The sequence below is a fragment of the Ipomoea nil genome, unplaced genomic scaffold, assembly GCF_001879475.1.
Source record: "Ipomoea nil cultivar Tokyo-kokei standard unplaced genomic scaffold, Asagao_1.1 scaffold1562, whole genome shotgun sequence".
Classification (NCBI taxonomy): domain Eukaryota; kingdom Viridiplantae; phylum Streptophyta; class Magnoliopsida; order Solanales; family Convolvulaceae; genus Ipomoea; species Ipomoea nil.
The window spans coordinates 1,173,401-1,193,445 of record NW_017617990.1 but is presented as its reverse complement, the minus strand read 5'-3'; the positions used below and the strand labels follow the sequence as shown (position 1 = coordinate 1,193,445).

Genomic DNA, 20,045 nt, shown 5'->3' with positions numbered 1-20,045 from the left:
CATTGAAATGGACAACAGAAGGTGTACTATTTCAAATAAGTGGCCAAGAACCCCAAATAATTTAGTCACATTAAATTTGAACCTTTAAATAAGAGATTGTACGGTCAACCACATTCTATTCAATGTAAAAAGACCACAAGGTTACAAGTTCATTAACTCTTAGCGGGAACGGCCTATTGACTTTCTTGGTTTGAGTCGGTAAGCGGGCTATGGGTAATGTAGGCTGGTTACCTCTTTTGGGTCCTTTGCCGGTTAGGGTCACAAGGCGGGATTTCCTATTGCACACCCTCAAGTAGTGGCTGTGGCCTGCGGGTTTCCCTTGTCACTCAAAAATACTTGGATTTAAAAACAATGCTTTAAAATGGAGATAATTGGCTAAGGAGGCAGTTGATGAAGGAGGTACCACTGACAAAAACATTGATGAATTCATCTCCCAACTTCAAAAGAAATTGCTATAAATCTTAGCATTCAACTTAGTGTAATAATATATTGCTTTTGGTATTTTTTTTTTTTTTTTTTTTTGAAAACTGTTGCTTTTGGTCTTATGTACGTGTTCAGTGTTATCTTGTAACCATTCATATGTTAGTACTTAAGTATGAGCATTATGATAATGTAAATGTTGAATTTCACTCCACTAGTTCAAAGTGTAGAATTTAATAAGTTATCCTTATCCTGCAATACTGCCTTACTTATCCCGCAATATTAGAATCGAATCCACCATAAATTGGATATAGAGGTACAAAATGGATGGGAGGTAAAAAAAATAATATTATCATTATACGGGGTGCTAGGTTCAAAAGAATAGATAACGATCCATATAATCTAATCTAAGAATCTAATAAGTGTGAATGAAGGTTGGTACCCTTTATTTATGTCCGTTTTTTCTGTTATCTTTTTTGATACATTAAGCTATAAATGTTGTACTATATAATTTTTTGGGCAATAATGCCCCTACTGTTATAACTTCTGTTATCTATTTCCATTGTTGTTACCATGCGCTTGCATTCACCATATATTTTCTTACATTCTTTAAATTTTTTTTTGAAAAGGACATTCTTTAATTGTTTTAATCTAAAAACATAATAAGTGTGGATGAATGTTATACCCTTCATTTATGTCCGATTTTTTCGTTAAGTTTTATGATACATTATGCTATAAATGTTGTACTATACAATATTTTAGACAAACATACCTCTACCGTTATAATTAAGTTATCTTTTCCACTATTGCTACCATGCACAATTGCACATGCATCCACCATATATTTTCTTATTTTCAACAACAACAACAACAACAACAACAACAACAACAACAACAACAACAACAACAACAACAACAATAATAATAATAATAATAATAATAATAATAATATACATATTATATATTGGGGTTATATGTTAGTTATTTCTTAAAATATAAATACACATTATATATGGTGATATGTTAGTTATTTTTTAAAATATAAATATTAAATTTATAGAAATGTTTTACATTATTATTATTATTATTATTATTATTATTATTATTATTATTATTATTATTATTATTTACAATAATTTAAATTTTTAAAATCTAAATAAATTTAAAATTTTAGTATAAAATATTAATATTAGGCACCTATTTTTGCTCATCGCGCATAAGAATACTAGTAAATAAATAATATAAGCTATAACTAAAATAATGAAATAAAAATAACAATGTTACTGGGGTTTGGTGAACTAATGAATGATTTTTAATGGGAGGGAAGACACTCTATATAGGCACCCTATATATATATATATATATATATATATATATATATATATATATTGTTAAAAGGACTCACACATGTCCTCTCACTATTTTGCTTCCAGTACTACCATGCATAAATGAAGCTTCTTATCCCATGGTAGTATATCTTATATTATTTTGCTCTATGCCTCTTCACCCTATTAGGCCAAGACTTATCCAATAAAATGGGCCCTGGGTCCCATGTCCTTATCAATTATTATTATTATATTTTAAATTTTAAATCATGTTAAATAAAGCTATCAGTTATAAAACGGGACAAAATGGATAATGTAATAAATAAATAATTATTAAAAAACCCAAACAAATTTCAGGCAAAATACTAGTAATTTTCTATAATCAGGTGGACAATATTTTTCTTAAAGACGATAATCTATGAACTAAACTTTCATAATGAATGAACAACATAATGTTGTTGTTAGGAATCGAACCTGGTTTTTTTTTTAAAGGAGAGACGCGCGTGTTTAATAAAACGACGTCGTTTTTGCATCCGTATGCACCATGCATGGTGCATACAGATGCACAGCATAACTATTCTAAGTAAGTTGGTCAAGGCCGGTGATATATACTTCCGTGGTAATTTCTTTGTTGTGCTTGACTTGCAGATAGTCTCCAAGGATGTTGCTAAGAAAGAATGGTGGCAAAATACTAGTACTTGACTTGAAGCTCAGTTTGGGTCACGCTAACATTAAATACTCCGCATATTTTATGATCAACCTTATTAGCTTCAAATTATTTAGTAACAATAATAATAATGTATCCCTATCCCTGTGGTGTCAAATGTCTTATTCTTCTTCTTCTTCTTCTTTATCAGTGTTGCTGTGGAATCCATGCGTTGCAGAGTGACATTGATTGCTTGAAATCGGTTAAAGAGTCGTTGGAAGATCCTCTGGGTTACCTTCATAGCTGGAACTTTAGCAGCAAGACTGAAGGATTTATCTGCAAGTTCAAGGGAGTTGATTGCTGGCATCCAGATGAGAATAAAGTGGTAAATATCCGACTCTCTAACATGGAGCTTGGAGGTCAGTTCCCTCTAGGCATTTATAAATGTTCCAGCTTAGTGCAGTTGGATCTTTCAAGAAACAACCTAAACGGAACAATACCTTCCAATATATCAAACAACATCAGCTATCTTACGAAACTCGATCTATCTTCAAACCAGTTCTCGGGTGAGATTCCTGATGATTTGGCAAACTGCACCTACTTAAATGTGGTGAAGTTAGACAACAATAAGCTGACAGGCCAAATTCCACCTCAATTTGGTTTGTTGACACGCATTAAGGTTTTCAGTGTTGCCAACAACAGATTGATAGGAGCAGTCCCACATTTTGGAAACCATTCCATTCCGGCACGAAATTTTGCAAATAATGAAGGACTTTGCGGAGCTCCATTGCCGGATTGCCCAGTACATGCCATGAAAGATCATTTGTTCCTCACTGGGTTTGTCACAGGTTGGGCCATCTTTGTGTTGCTCACTTTATTTATTCGCCACTTTGGATTTCCCTATGCACCAGCAGCTATAGGAAGGAAAAATATAATATGTCCTGAGCAAAAGGATATTGGGAACCAAGACGACATGGTAAGAATTTGTTGCGTAACTTTAATTTATTTCTGTATACCAGCATGACCACATTTTCAAAAGACAGGCAGGGCACTGGACTTAACCTTAGCCTTCAGGTTTTGACTCAATAATTCCTTAACCACCTGGTGGTGCTGGATTTGGCCCTTATCGGCCCTGGCCAACAATAATATTGGTTTTTGCATATGCATATAAAATTGTGTAATTAATTAAGAAACCCCATTTTACATACAGTAATTTATCATCAATTAAGCAGATTCTGAAGCTGGAGAAGTTTGTGAGCAGAATGAGTTTTATGGAAATGGCAAATGCAACATCCAATTTTAGCCAGGACAATGTGGTTGGGTGTGGAAGTCTAGGGAAAGTGTACAAGGCAACCCCTCCAAACGGCTGGCTTCTTGCCATCAAAAGGCTCCACGAGACAGAGAATTTGGACGACGAGTTCGCCTCAGAGATCATGACTTTGGGCAGACTACGCCATCAAAATCTGGTGCCCCTTATAGGCTTTTGCTCCCTAGGGAAAGCCAAACTTCTGGTTTACAAGTACATGCCCAATGGCAGCCTGCATGAGTGGCTACACTCTACACAAGACAGGGCAAAAGCCTTGGAATGGCCTCTGAGGATGAAGATTGCAGTTGGGGTAGCTAAGGTCCTCTCCTGGCTTCATTACACTTGTGGCTTAAATGTGGTGCATAATGGCCTCTCCTCAAAATGCATATTGTTGGATCATAATTTCGAGCCAAGAATATCGAAATTCTGGGAAGCAACAATCACGAATCCCAACAACACCGCTTCTACACGGAATCATCCTGTTGAATATGGAGACAATTTCAGCTTTTTCACCAAAGATGTTTACTGCTTTGGAATTGTGCTTCTTGAGCTCATTACCAGAAAGGAAGCCTATGAATTGAGCTGCTCTACAGATATCATTTTTGGTAGCTACACAACTAATCCACTCCAGATAGATCAAGTGATCACACACACAGGATTTGATGATACCATCTCACAATTTCTTGAAATAGCCAAGAATTGTGTGAAGTTCATGCCTAATCAAAGGCCAACAATGCTTCAAGTCTATAAATCACTCTCATCCATTTCACAGCCATGGGTGACTGACAATAATGCTTCTGCAATTTCAATGGATTATTGCACTTAAGATTGTGTTACAATTGAGTTACATAATTTTTTTTTTTTTTTAATGAGATTATATTATAGGTGGTATATATGTTAGCTTTGTATTTGCTAAACAGTCTGCGAATAGAGCTGCCCATTTACTTGCTAGGGACGCTTTATTCATCATATGAAATGGAGGTCTTTCCCTCATTCTTTCCTTTCAAATGTACAGGGTTCTAAAGTTCTAGTTGTAAAAAATTATTAATAGTGAATCAAACATTTTCTAATAATAAATATAGTTTCTTTTGTTTGTTGTGCTTGGCTATAATTGTTTTCTTTTATATAACCCGGGATTCCTGACTTCGCCGGAAGTAAATCTAGCTAATTTAACTCGAGACTCGCACCAAACTGCACTACACTTTAATAAACAAGTCAATTTAAAACAAGTACATTTTATATGATGGTTTTTTTTTTTTTTTATTTATCTACTAAACCAATGTCCTGGGGTGTTTAGAGTACAAATTAAGGGTGTCTTTTGTTCGTACATGAGAATCAAATACTTTGTAATGGTAATGAACTTTGGTGAAAGTATTTTGCATGTTTGGTAGTAGGGTGGAATTGGAATGGTTACCAATATTGATGTTTGATTATGTATGACTCTATAATGAAAATAAAAGTTTTAAAAATACAAAAAAAAAAAAAAAAAACAACGGGCAATTGATCATGATATAATAACATAAAAATATCAATATGAACAAAAAATCAAAACACTAATCCAAACTTAAAAATAACTTTAAAATCATATTACTAATATAGGATGGAATGATACCCCTTTTTAATTAGGGAATGTAGTTTTTAATTAAAGGGATAATCAAATGGCATACTTGTGTTTTAAAAAGTTACCAACCAAACAATAAGTATGATTTTGATTTTGATTCCTCTTCGGGACTGACAGGAATCGAACCTGCAGCTTCCGCCTTGACAGGGCGGTGCTCTGACCAATTGAACTACAATCCCAGGGAAATAAGGGATCTAGCAGAAATCTTGATTCTTTTTATCTACGTATCAGGTCTTTCTGAAGGACAATGGGTTCTATCATCTTATGGTGGATTGGCGAATTATTGGGCCGAGCTGGATTTGAACGAGTGTGTAAATCCATGAACCAAACAAACCATAAATAAGTGGCAATTATGATGTGTATACGGATGCAAAAACGACGTCGTTTTAATAAAACGCGCGTCTCCCCTTAAAAAAAAAATCAGGTTCGATTCCCAGCAACAACATATGAACTAAAATTTCAGAATCGATGAACTATAATTCCATAATCGATGAACTATAATTCCATAATCTAATCTATGAACTAAAAATTTCAGAATGAATGAACTAAAATTCCAAAATCTATGAACTAAAATTTCAGAATCGATGAACTACAATTCCAGAATCAATGAACTATAATTCCATAATCTATGAACTAAACTTTCATAATGAATGAACAACATAATGTTGTTGTTAGGAATCGAACCTGGATTTTTTTTTAAAGGAGAGACGCGCGTGTTTAATAAAACGACGTCGTTTTTGCATCCGTATGCACCATGCATGGTGCATACAGATGCACAGCATAACTATTCTAAGTAAGTTGGTCAAGGCCGGTGATATATACTTCCGTGGTAATTTCTTTGTTGTGCTTGACTTGCAGATAGTCTCCAAGGATGTTGCTAAGAAAGAATGGTGACATAAATGAAAGAAAAAGATAGGCTTTCAATTCCTAGACTCTGTTGTATCTTTTATAAAAAGTTTCATTCTATCACACGTTTTCTAACCGTGTATTTGCATTGCCTTGATAAATCAAGTGTTAACGTTAAGTCTTGTAGCATTTTGTACAAATAGGGTATGGACATTGATGAGTATGTATTAATTTTTACAATTTTAACATACATATTTTGACATCAAACTCATATGATTTAATTTATGTTAATTTGAAGCTAAGTATGTGCTTATTTGATTCCTTTGTGTAACTTAGGTGATTTGAGACATTGATCGTAAAATCATATAAATTAAAATTCAATTGGAAGTCATATCTTGTTCTAGAAAGAGTGAGAAGCTAATAGGGGTGTATTCAACCATGACTTTCATAGAATTTTAAAGACTTTTATGAACTTTAAAAGTTTGGAGGTATTCAATTCAAACTTTTAGAGAGTTTTTAAAAGTCAAGCGGTATTCAATCAAGATTTTTAAAGAGTCTTTAAAAGTCGTGTGGTATTCGATTAAGACTTTTAAAGAGTCTTTAAAAGTCATGTGGTATTCAAAAAGTAATGAACTTTTGTAGAATTTGTAATTTTAGGACTTTTGTAGACTTTTCCTTCTCAAATATAAATAGTTGAAATCCAACCACCAACCCCAAGATTTTAAAATTTTCTTTCTAACAACTTTGAATATTTTCTCTCTCTATTTAAACTCTATTTTTTCTCCCTATTTAAACTTTATAAACCTATATAAATTTAATAAAATTATTTTTTCTTCATTATCCTATATTTTCATCATACCTAACCTCTACCAATTTTTCTCTCTCCTAAACTTTACAATCTTCCTCTAAAAATTAGAAATAATATTACTTTTACTTCATTATTGCTTGTTTATATTGATTTTTATTTTTTTTCTATGAATTTTGTATCCCTAACTTTCTCTAGATCTCCCTAAATACATGAACAAAGTAAAATTTTCATCGTCAAATTTTAGTATATGTTTCATAATATTCATATAAATACTTATATATTTTGATTTTTATTCTTTTAATGTTTATATTCGTAATATCTAAAAACATAATAAGCTTCAATTCAGGTTATACCCCTGGTTTATGTCCATGTTTTCCGTTAATTTTTTTTGTACCTTATGCTATAAAAGTTGTACTACATAATTTTTTGGACAAAAATATCCCTGCCGTTATAACTTCTGTTATCTTTCCACATTATTATTACCATGTACATGCATACACAATATTTTTTCTTACATCCTTCAATGGTAAGTTTGAATTCATTTAGGTTTTAATTAAAACGTTACCATAGTTATATTTAGTAAATTATCATTTTTATAATTCTTACCTCAATAATATTAATATGAATTATACAATTATATATATATATATATATATATATATATATATATATATATATATATATACACACTAGTATTTTATATATGCGCGATGTGCAAAAAATATATGCCCAATATTAAAATTAAATATTAAAATCTTAGTTATATTAATTTTTTAAAAATAATTGTGTGTGTGTGTGTGTGTGTATATATATATATATATATTGTTGGTGATAATGAACCACAATCGATTTAATATCCGTAAAATAATATTTATATATATATATATATATATATATATATATATATATATATATATATATATACATATATATACACACGAAATATATATAAAATATTATTGGATATATATCCGAAATATATATATACACACAAATATATATAAAACGGACCCAACGGTTATATATATACATGTATATCTATGAAAAAGATATACCAATATATATCAACCAAAAAGAAAATATAATCCTTAGATTATAATTTCAAAACAACAAGAAAGAACGGATTTTTGCTTAGAGCATAATCCAAAACAAGAAAGAAGAAGAAAGAAAGAAATGTACGAGTTAGGCAAAGTGCCTGTCTTTCCTTAAAACCTTATTTGCCACCTCCCAAAAGTGCTAGGAGCGTTGTGGCCTAGGTTTCCCAGGATAAAACGTACAACGGTTCGACGTTTGAGCACCCAAACGAACGAACCCGGCGAACAAGAGCATGTGCAAAACACAGCTTCAAGAATGGAGTAGGAGCAGAATTTTTGAGAAGAAAAAGTACTTATCTTTGTGTGTTGTGTACTCTCGTGTTCTTCCCTCACTAGTTGTCTCTCACTATGCATGTGAAAAGCCTCTACTCCCACTACACTCTTATATAGGATGTTGGTACTTAATAGCATTATTATGACACATTAACCAACATAAATTCAATTTAAAAATTGAATTATAACGTTTGAAACGGTCGTACTTATTATCGAAATAATATCAACGGTCACGAACTTAATATCCGATTAATTCGTACCGACCATAACGTCCCGTTTCAAATATCTGAGTGACCGAGTAGTCCGTACAAACCCGAAAGGTTAACGAATTGGGACCGAAAACCACACCCGAGTGGTCCGCAAGCACCGAAACGGTGCAGCACGAATCAATGCATATAGCATTGACTCGTGCTCAGCACGAAAGTAGCTCACACGAAAGGAGCTCAAAAGGAGCACGAAAGGATAGCTCATATTCAATTCACTAATTACACTTTCAATGCTTAATTATATGTAGCAACTTTCGTCCATGCATTAAAAGATTTATTTTAAACCTTTCAATGCTATCATTGCTAAATTACATTTTCATGCAACTTTCGTCCATGCAAAAGTCATTGCATAACTTTCGTCCCAATTCCAAAGCTAAATCATATTAAGCTTATTCCTTGTACATTTCGGGTACAACAAATCACAATAATTACTAATTTAATTAGCAACTATCTTAAGATTTTGACTTCTCTCAAAATAGGTTCACTTTGAGAATCAATTTCTCATTCACCTATTACCCATTTTGAGCGTACATTATATCAAATTCTTCGTCTCACTACGAAGAACCCGAATCCACCTTGACCCGACCCAAATCGGAAGTGGATCCCACATATATTTGTACCACAAAATAATCACTCAAAATATCATTTTAATGCTATTTTTCCAACAATCCCCCACATGAATGAAAAATTGATTTTCGGGGTATTTTGAAATCGGAAACAACTGTGTTTAACGGTTGATCCCTGCATAGGATAGGTAGGGATCACTATACCCTTTGAACCTTCCCTTGTGAAGACATGTTTACTCTACTGGCTGTACGGTAGAACGCGATGTCTTTGAACCGACTGCCGTTTGTGTAGACGATGACATATCTCACACAGGAACCTCCCAACCATGCTCTGTTCTCATGAGTGTGCCCATTTTGGTCGTGGGTCACCGTCCTGGTTCTGCAAGAGTTTGTGAAGAATTGTGCCCATCAATTCTCCTTTGAAGCGACCCTCACTTCTCTCTCACATAGGTGATTCTTTTCCGAGTATCCCACATACTCACACATGTCAACCGACATTCGAATCATTAAAGCATCAACATGCTAACCTTGCGCGGGAGTCACTGTTTCTAACGAGGAGTGGTAGGGAGTCTGAGACCCCCACAGTGACACGCTCCGTTCCATAATTTAGTTGTCCCATTGAACCTAGGTACTAGCTAGGTTGGGTATCCACTATAGAACTTTTAGTCCAAAGGCTTTAGACCAATTCCTCGTTCCAACTTCTCCACAACTATTTGCTTACCCTCGGGTTAGCGAGTTAGCGGCCGCTACGTTATCTTTTGACATCACGTAGTCAATCGAGATAACCCCGTTGTGAGAAATTGTTTAATGGTATTATGTCTACGACTTATAAGTCTAGACTTACCATTCGACATCTAACTCTGTACTTAACCAATTTTGGCTTGACTATCGCAATGCACACAAATTGGAGGTACGAGTTTACCACTAGGAACATTCCCGAAAAAATGGCATAGCCATTCGGCCTACTCGTTCGCGACACGAGTGTAAGGCTCTCAGCTTAGATCCCGTCGGATCTTAGCTATCACAAATCATTTCGAGAATTTCCATCCAACCGACTGCACTGGCCTACGTAAAGACGTAGCCTTTAATGGACTTAGTGTCCTTTGATATCCGTGCTATACTTTCCAAGTACGGCTAGATATCCCACGTTGTGCAGTCCAAAGTCACAAGCGTACATAAGTATCTCATAACTTCCACTATTGCCTTCTAGTGCGTAACACTAGGGTTACTCGTATGTCTACCGAGTTCGTTAACCACAAAGGCAATATCCGGCCTAGTAAAACCCATTAGATACAATTAAACTACCAATAATCTGAATGTACTTTCCACGAGAAGTACAATCTCTGTGATTATTAGCTAGTTGTACGTTAGTATCTAACGGTGTTCAAGCCACTTGATTATCATCCCTTTACAAGGATTCAATCAACTCAATGAGATTGACCTACCACGAGACCATACAGCCTTCACACGATTTTAACCTCGAAGATTAAATCTGTCAATCCCATGCATTCATGTCAAATTTGAATTTAACATGTTTAAGGTAGAATTGATCCTGTGATCGTTACTACCCACGTTGAGTTTATCGTGTATAAATAATCAGTGATTACCTCGTCTATCGTACGCATTACGTAGACATTTAGTCACTTTATTTATACTAAATTCGTTGGTCATCATTGCATGATCAAAACCTCACATGCCAAACACTAAGGCAATTGTTTCGAACAATACAATGATCTCACCAATTACACACTTTCTTTCCATAGCGCGGAACCACAAAACCCTCGGGTTGTTCCATGTCTATTAAGAAAGCGATACATCTATTTCGATGAACTTCCAAGTCTCGCTAAACAGCTCTTGGGAAGTATCATCCTAATGGATTTCATTCTCATCACAAGAGAATATATATTGAAGTAACTGTGGCACTCGCGTTGCATGTAATTTAAACATTACAAGCTCGGCCATTTTACTTCGATATAACCAACCGGTTTTATCTTCCGACTAGTGATCCACTTAGGATCCCGAGGTTTTACAACCCGGAGGAAGAACAACCAGTTCCAAGTGTGATTCCTTAAGATAGAATCTACTTCACTCTCGGTAGCCTCTCTCGGGTTAGTCCATCAGTAGAAGTCACAACTTCTACATACGTTCGAGGCTTGTTTTCTAACAACCTTGTCAGAAAATCCGATTTATTTTCTAGTGAACAAGTTAGAATATGCGCGTCACATTCTAGCATGTACGTCAGAAAATCTGGACCAAAGGATTTTTCAATCCTAGCTCTCTTGCTACGTCTAGCGTTGAGCTCGGGTTCTCTTTCATACCCTTCAACCATAGCTACGCCGAAAGTTCCTTTCAACGTGCTAGGTCCTTTATTGAACCTTCACAAAAATACATTTTCCAAAGAATGATGAATTTCTTGATTCAATTTATTGTGTTCTTACGTACATCCACACTATAGGACTCGTGTACTAAGAACCAAAACGCCTTTGGCAAGACACCCCCACATTTCAGGCATTAGTAGGAAAATTTCCTACGTACCCACAATTCGTAAGAATTTCATGCGGGTAACCTTATTTAAAAGGTACTTACTGGTCCAAAGTATTGTCTCACCTCACATACTTTGAGGTAGACCCGAACTTATCAACGTCTTGATATTCATGTTCGGCAACAACGTTCGATTGAGGTGAATACTGTACCGTACTCTCGAGTACAATACCAATGCTTGCGCCGAAATCACCAATAGGTGTTTCACGTTCACCACATCGATCGTTCATAACCGCATTAATCCACAATTAATTTGGTTATCCTTTTATTCTTATAAAGAATAGACATGTGCTACACGTTAGCACATCTCGTAGGTGCGAACAGATCAGCACTTACGAATCCATTCAGTTTTTGACCGAAAGGCCACAAACCCGAAACGGTGCTTAGTAGTGAAGCACGAGACATGCTACACAAAGCACGAATCATTGCTACCAAACTAACACACCGATTCCAACGCAATCTCTGTTGCTTTAAATTATAAACTTGCAGCAACATTCGGTTGCTTAATTTATAATTACAGTGCTACTTAGCACAAGGATCATTAGTTAATCACATAATTAACCAAACCTCCTTTCGTGCTAATCACATAGCACTTTTACACCGCTAAATTTAATTAGCCACATACGAAAGGTTTAAGCTAAGTAGATTAGCAATAAGACCAATCGTAATCTAGCACCTTTATTGCTATTACTAAAGCACCAAATGCTTAAGTTTTCAACACCTAAAGGTGCAGCCACCAAGTGGCCGAAAGTACCTAATTAGGCACTCTACCTAGTGCTTAATAGTACTCTTATAGTGGTTTAATTTGCACTTCAAAGTGCCAAATTAAATTGCACTTTCCATTAGTGCCACAAAAGCACTATTCACTAAAACACAATTTGTCTCAAATTTAAATATACTAGTATAACTTGGAATTTTTGATCAAGTTAATTATAACACAATTAGCAAAACCAAATCATCCAAATTTCCAAAACTAGTTGAACCAAACTCATATAATCGTTCTTAGAATATTATATAAAATATTCAACACTTGAGCTGTGACGCTCACGATTATATAGTTGTCCCAATTTTTGACAAATTGATCCTTGAAATCCGTATCGTTCTAAATGAACCTGAACCGAAGTTCGTTACAGGATTTCAACATGTAACACGCTTGTTACATTTCATTTTGGCCGGTAAGCCATTTTAGCATTTTTCACATAATGCCCCGTGATGCACTACGCACCCATATTGAATCATTTCATACATTTGACATTATTCTAGTTAATAATTCGTATGTACCAAGATTCAACTCAATGGAACAATTATATTTTTTTTTTTCAAATAAAAATATTCCAAGGATACTACAATATTTATTTAATTAATAAATAAATAGGAAAATTACATTGGAAACCAATTTCTATTATTCCTATGTAGTAGTCCTTCGAACCCGTGTGCCTTGTTCCATTCTCAACCGTCCACTCCACGAAGGGTGGTCCATAGCGCACATCGGGGGTACCTATGGTTGTGACCTCACTCGTCCAACCATCCACATGTTTTGAACATAGCGAAGTTGTCCTCAACCTTTTCACTAGGATGACGGTTCGCTTCGTAGTGGCATTTCTCCTTCTTTTCGTAATTTTCTTGAAATCTAAGCTTTCGCTTGAGTTTCCTTCGATTACGGTTGAAGTCATTTGTAACACTACCATAGTCCTCAGACCATGTAGTCATTACACCATCATAGGATCCTTCATGGCTTTTAGCCGATCCACTAGGCAACACAATAGGTACCAATTGTGTGCCTTTTGCCACAGGTCTACCGGATCGTGAACCAAAGTTCTCCGGAGCACCATCGTGTGTTTTTGCAACTCCCATGGAAACAACATTTCCAACATTGCTGCCGTCAACCGGCATCACGGAATGTGCAACATCGTTGCCTTTCCGACCATTTGAATGTGCACCTCCTGCAGCATTCACGGATCCAATACTCTTGGAATCCAACGATTTGTTCATTATCAAAATAAATAAGGTTTTAAGATTGTTGGTGATAATGAACCACAATCGATTTAATATCCGTAAAATAATATTTATGTATATATATATACACACGAAATATATATAAAATATTATTGGATATATATCCGAAATATATATATACACACAAATATATATAAAACGGACCCAACGGTTATATATATACATGTATATCTATGAAAAAGATATACCAATATATATCAACCAAAAAGAAAATATAATCCTTAGATTATAATTCCAAAACAACAAGAAAGAACGGATTTTTGCTTAGAGCATAATCCAAAACAAGAAAGAAGAAGAAAGAAAGAAATGTACGAGTTAGGCAAAGTAACTGTCTTTCCTTAAAACCTTATTTGCCACCTCCCAAAAGTGCTAGGAGCGTTGTGGCCTAGGTTTCCCAGGATAAAACGTACAACGGTTCGACGTTTGAGCACCCAAACGAACGAACCCGGCGAACAAGAGCACGGGCAAAACACAGCTTCAAGAATGGAGTAGGAGCAGAATTTTTGAGAAGAAAAAGTGCTTATCTTTGTGTGTTGTGTACTCTCGTGTTCTTCCCTCACTAGTTGTCTCTCACTATGCATGTGAAAAGCCTCTACTCCCACTACACTCTTATATAGGATGTTGGTACTTAATAGCATTATTATGACACATTAACCAACATAAATTCAATTTAAAAATTGAATTATAACGTTTGAAACGGTCGTACTTATTATCGAAATAATATCAACGGTCACGAACTTAATATCCGATTAATTCGTACCGACCATAACGTCCCGTTTCAAATATCTGAGTGACCGAGTAGTCCGTACAAACCCGAAAGGTTAACGAATTGGGACCGAAAACCACACCCGAGTGGTCCGCAAGCACCGAAACGGTGCAGCACGAATCAATGCATATAACATTGACTCGTGCTCAGCACGAAAGTAGCTCACACGAAAGGAGCTCAAAAGGAGCACGAAAGGATAGCTCATATTCAATTCACTAATTACACTTTCAATGCTTAATTATATGTAGCAACTTTCGTCCATGCATTAAAAGATTTATTTTAAACCTTTCAATGCTATCATTGCTAAATTACATTTTCATGCAACTTTCGTCCATGCAAAAGTCATTGCATAACTTTCGTCCCAATTCCAAAGCTAAATCATATTAAGCTTATTCCTTGTACATTTCGGGTACAACAAATCACAATAATTACTAATTTAATTAGCAACTATCTTAAGATTTTGACTTCTCTCAAAATAGGTTCACTTTGAGAATCAATTTCTCATTCACCTATTACCCATTTTGAGCGTACATTATATCAAATTCTTCGTCTCACTACGAAGAACCCGAATCCACCTTGACCCGACCCAAATCGGAAGTGGATCCCACATATATTTGTACCACAAAATAATCAATCAAAATATCATTTTAATGCTATTTTTCCAACATATATATATATATATATATATATATATATATATATATATATATATATATATATATATATATATTAACAATAGGTTACTACGAATGACGAACTACTGTTTGTAACAACAATTTGGGGTTGAAAATAGTAGCACCTTGTTGTTGTTCGCAGTCTCAAATTGCTATTGCAAATAATAGTTTTTTGCGTGATGCCTAACAATATATCAAGTATAATTTTTTTAATATATGTTATTAATATTATATTTTTAATTTATTTTTATGCAACTTGTAATTATATTTTTAAATATTTTATTTGATAAATTCTTTTATTATAAATTTTATTGTTCAATATTGTTATGAATTTAAAATGAAATGTTTTTTTTTGTTGATGTTTATTAATAATATATATATAAGTAATTAGCATATAAGTCTCAGCATACTATGGATAAAAATAATAATGTTGAGAATGTTGATGTGGGTGAAGAACTATATAATAAAAATAATTTTATGATATATTATAAATGTTTTGTAAGAAAATTATAAATGATAAGAATCAAAATTATTGAAAGTTTGTAAGGATGTATTCAATTTAGAATTTCAATGACTTTTGTAGACTTTTTAAAATAAAAAGTTGATAAAAGTCTATGAATGTTTTTTATATAGACTTTTATCGAGTCTTATAAAGTTTTAAAAAGTTTTGAACGACTCTATGAAAGTCAATCAAAATTTATTAAAATTTATCATTTTAAAAGTCTTTAAAACTCTACAAAAGTCATGATTGAATACACACTCCTAAGGAAGTGAAAAAGAATGAATTTGAAATACCATAGCATGATCCAAAGACCCAAATGAGCAACATAAATAAGAAAAGTGAATATTATTGGAGTGACGACCCAGAGTCAAGTTAATGGTAATGCCCATGATCGTCAGCGTGACATTCTTTGCTATGTCAAGATGCGTTGGTATCTTGATTATACCTCAGTCTAGGAATGTCCAACGTGACTTGAGTTTCTCAACCCTTTTGTCACTCGGCAAAATGGTCATGTTGCATGAAAGAGAAACTCGATCAAGTCACACTTGAGTTTCTCTTGTCGCAGGGAATTGAGACACGCGAATATAATGTAAGTTATACTTGAGTTTCTTATTCGTATTTCTACGAACTAGAAACGCAAGTACAACCTGCATGTTTAATATAGTAATATATATATATATATATATATATATATATATATATATATATATATATATATATATTTACAAACACAAGTCATACTTAATTGCGTTTGTATGTATTTGCAAAAAATAAAAAATAAAAAAAAATAAGAAATTAAAGAAACTCAAGTTCCAAATAAGTTTTGTCTTTTTTGTTCAAGTTTAAAAAGTTACTTATTTTTGTCTCTGGAGTAATATACTCATTTCAGTCAATTTCCCTTAGAGTTAGTGTGCAAGTGCAAGGAAGATGTAAGGTAAGGTGGCCCCAATATGGTGAGTCTTGCACCCTTGGAGAATTGAAGCATGGGGTTGATGTGGCCCTGTACTGGTATATATAGGGATTACTATAACATGCTGTGTTTCCGCAAATTATTTTGTGGACCTGGGTCCATTATATAAGGAATGCTCACGTTCAAATGTTCACAATTTACCTACTAAATGTTTACAATTTACTTTTTAAAAATTCACAATTTGTATATTACGAAAATACAATGTTCACAATTTACACAGAATCTATCATTCCAATTTCAAATTAATTCCAAGTATATATAATCTCACAGAAAGGCCGGAAGCCGCATATATATATATATATATATATATATATATATATATATATATATATATATATATATATATATATATATATATATATATATATATATATATATGCCCGCTGTTGGAATTAATTAACCTGGGGTCCGGACCAATTAACCTGAATAAATGTGTTACGTATAGGATTAAACGATAATAGGGGGTCAAAATAATGATACGAATATAGTACGTCACGGGGACTAATGTTGTATTAATTGTATGCGAAATGCTATTACAAGGACTGTGGTAATGTAATAACAAGACAAGTGTAAAATTAGGACACAAGATGTATGAACAAGACACAAGTGAGGGTTTTTATACCTAATGTCGCCCCGACAACCTCGGAGAGTAAGGTGGGAGGTCATCTCAACCGCCTTGGACCGCAACCGATGCTGCAAAACTCGGACAACACGAGGACCCCGTCCCTTGGCCGAGCCCGGAGCTCGGCCAAGCGAGGACCATGAGGTGGCCAACCCCGGAGGCGGCCGACCTCACGCTAGCCAACCCTGGGATAGCCGACCCCAAGGTGGCCGACCCCGAGGTAGTCGAGTACTCAGGGGTGGCAGTGGTCGAGGACCCCGGGGTGGCAGACCCCTCCATGGTCTGCCCGGTTGCGTACATAGTCATATCCGATGCCGGATTTGATTCGCTCCATATTATTTCGCTTCGGATATGCTTCGTAATTATATTATTCGCATATAACTCAATTGTAACATATAATCTCAAGTGTAATCTATTGAAATCTCAGAAGCATCGTTGGTCACCCATGCTTGTGCAATTGATGTGAGCGATTCATAGACCTGAAGCATTGTTGGCCTTTGGTTAGGCATGAATTTCACACAATTCTTGGCTATTTGTAGGAATCGTGAGATGCTATCATCAAATCCTGTGTTTGTTATCACTTCATCTATTTGAGGTGGACTAGTTGTGCAGCTATCAAATATGATATCAGTAAAAGAGCAGCTCAAGAATTTATAGGCTTCCTTTTTGGTTATAAGCTGAAGAAGCACAATCCCAAAGCAGTACACATCTTTGGTGTAAGGGCTGAAATTGTCTCCATATTCTGCAGCTTTAATGGGTAAAAGACTGCAACTTGAAGCAGCAGTGCCATTGGGGTTCATGATTGTTGCCTCCCAGAATTTCGATATTCTTGGCTCGAAATTCTGATCCAGAAGTATGCATTTGGAGGACAGGCCATTATGCACCACATTCAAGCCGCAACTGTAATGAAGCCATGACAGGGCTTTAGCTACACCAAGGGCAATCTTCATCCTCACACCCCAATCTAAGGCTTTTGCCATGTCTTGTGTAGAGTGTAGCCACTCATGCAGGCTGCCGTTCGGCATGTACTTGTAAACCAAAAGCTTTTCTTCCCCTTGGCAGCAAAACCCTAAAATGGGTACCAAGTTTTGATGTTTTAGTCTACTTAAAGTCAGGATCTCAGAAGCAAAGCCACTGATTAAGAAATCTTCACTGCTGTGGTCTTTCTGGGCAACAGGTTTGCAGGGCTTCAAGGGACTTCCACAGAGTCCTTCATTATTTGCATAACTATCTGCAGGAATAGAAACATCATTATTATTATTATTATTATCATTATTATCATTATTATCATTATTATTATTATTATTATTATTATTATTATTATTATTATTATTATTTCGAAATGCTGGAATTGGGCCTTGTTGAAAATCTCTGGTTCGTATATCAGCAATATCGAACGGATGGCTGGAGAAACCTACTGGCAGACGTGCCATTGTGGGGGTGTCCAGCACCAGCTGTTCCTATACATTGTGATTCACAAACTGCCATCTGTGTTGCACAAAACACTATTTATAATGGAAAGAGAAGACACATCAGAGTCAGACATGAGTCTGTACGGCAGTTAATACTAAATGGGGTGATCACAATGGAGTTTGTGAGATCTGAAAAGAATATTGCCATCCTTTCACAAAAGGCCTAAATCGAAAGGCCGTCCTTGATACATCAAGGGAGATGGGTTTGAGACCTAGTGAGGTAAGAAATTCGTGATGGAAATCACTGGGGTGGTCTAAGCCGTCACGGAAAGACTTACATTAAAAGGCTGTGAAACACAGCACCTAATCTGTAACCCAATATGGGTGGTCTATGTTGAGATAGATTTGACAGAATAAAATGTCTATGCTGAGATAGACTGAACAGGGATTTTACAGAGTTAATGAGTGCTTTTAAGTTCAAAACTCGATTAACCGATGAGTTCAAGATCTAATTCACTCTCGGGAAACAGTTACTTAAATGCCACTACATGTCAGTTCTCAAGTATCATACACTGATATGGAAATTAGCTCTGGTGCAGACTCAGGCATTATCGGGTATGGTCTAGCCTCCTCAAATGTGTGGGGGATTGTTGGGTACATTTAATGAGGCACCCCTATTTTTGTGGTCCTTTGACCTCATTGTCCGAAATGTGATATCAGCCACATGGAATGTGTGGACAGCCTTTGTCATCTCCTTCCTTGTCGCGCCTTTTGCATGGACATCATGGGGTGAACGTGGGAGGCTTTAGCTATATAAAGCCTCACCACTTCCACTCCAGAAACACACCAATTTTGCCTGAGTTCATATTGAACAAATTCTGTTCTACGAGTCTGTGAGTCCTGTCGAAAACATGCGATACCCTGGTCGCAAATGTTTTTAAGGGAGTGTTTTATAAACACGACACAGATAAAATTCTACTTCTACTATACAGTTTCCCACGCCTAAATTCTCCAGCCATTCGTTCGACATTGCTGATATACAAACCAGAGATTTTCAACAGTTAAAAACATTTGCTATATATCAACATGTCGCAGTCGTTCAATCCTCCCTTTGATGTAATTCCTATTGAACCTCTTACGGGTGGTTTGAACTACAAGCGATGGGCTGGCAAAGTCATGATGTTATTAGAATCCAAAGATGTGGATTATGTCATATTTGAGGATCCTGAGAAATTTGCTGAGTCTGCTGTGCAGTCACCTGCACATACTGCTACAAAAGACGCACGGGCTACCTCCGATGGTTCAACAGCTTCAAAGTCGACAGCTACTCCAACGGCTCCAACGTCGACTTCAACGCAGGCTGCTTTGACT

The 20,045-nt window shown here is 35.2% G+C and overlaps 2 protein-coding genes and 1 non-coding gene across 3 annotated transcripts; 1 reads left to right on the top strand and 2 right to left on the bottom strand.

Moving 5' to 3' along the window:
* Positions 1 to 2,459: 2,459 nt before the first annotated feature.
* LOC109189627 (probably inactive leucine-rich repeat receptor-like protein kinase At5g48380) lies at positions 2,460 to 4,594 on the top strand. The gene is made up of 2 exons (XM_019340241.1): positions 2,460 to 3,367; positions 3,624 to 4,594. Exons 1-2 carry the CDS (start codon positions 2,543 to 2,545, stop codon positions 4,521 to 4,523), a joined length of 1,725 nt encoding a protein of 574 aa, XP_019195786.1. The 5' UTR covers positions 2,460 to 2,542; the 3' UTR covers positions 4,524 to 4,594.
* Positions 4,595 to 5,423: 829 nt separating this feature from the next.
* TRNAD-GUC lies at positions 5,424 to 5,497 on the bottom strand. Its single transcript has one exon. It is a non-coding gene; the product is annotated as a tRNA-Asp (tRNA).
* Positions 5,498 to 17,663: 12,166 nt separating this feature from the next.
* LOC109189668 (probably inactive leucine-rich repeat receptor-like protein kinase At5g48380) lies at positions 17,664 to 19,704 on the bottom strand. Its single transcript, XM_019340281.1, has 3 exons — positions 19,665 to 19,704; positions 18,681 to 18,767; positions 17,664 to 18,493 (listed from the first exon to the last, which is right to left on the bottom strand). Exons 1-3 carry the CDS (start codon positions 19,702 to 19,704, stop codon positions 17,664 to 17,666), a joined length of 957 nt encoding a protein of 318 aa, XP_019195826.1.
* Positions 19,705 to 20,045: the final 341 nt, after the last annotated feature.

What these genes read in the sequence shown, in the direction of transcription:
- LOC109189627 (XM_019340241.1), top strand. Translation starts at nt 2,543, where the DNA reads ATGTATCCCTATCCCTGTGGTGTCAAATGTCTTATTCTTCTTCTTCTT. An exon ending in TTGGGAACCAAGACGACATG is followed by an intron (nt 3,368 to 3,623) that starts GTAAGAATTTGT and finishes TCAATTAAGCAG; the next exon opens with ATTCTGAAGCTGGAGAAGTT.
- LOC109189668 (XM_019340281.1), bottom strand. Translation starts at nt 19,704, where the DNA reads ATGTCGAACGAATGGCTGGAGAATTTAGGCGTGGGAAACT. An exon ending in GAATTTAGGCGTGGGAAACT is followed by an intron (nt 18,768 to 19,664) that starts GTATAGTAGAAG and finishes CATTATAAATAG; the next exon opens with TGTTTTGTGCAACACAGATG. An exon ending in CCACAATGGCACGTCTGCCA is followed by an intron (nt 18,494 to 18,680) that starts GTAGGTTTCTCC and finishes CTATTCCTGCAG; the next exon opens with ATAGTTATGCAAATAATGAA.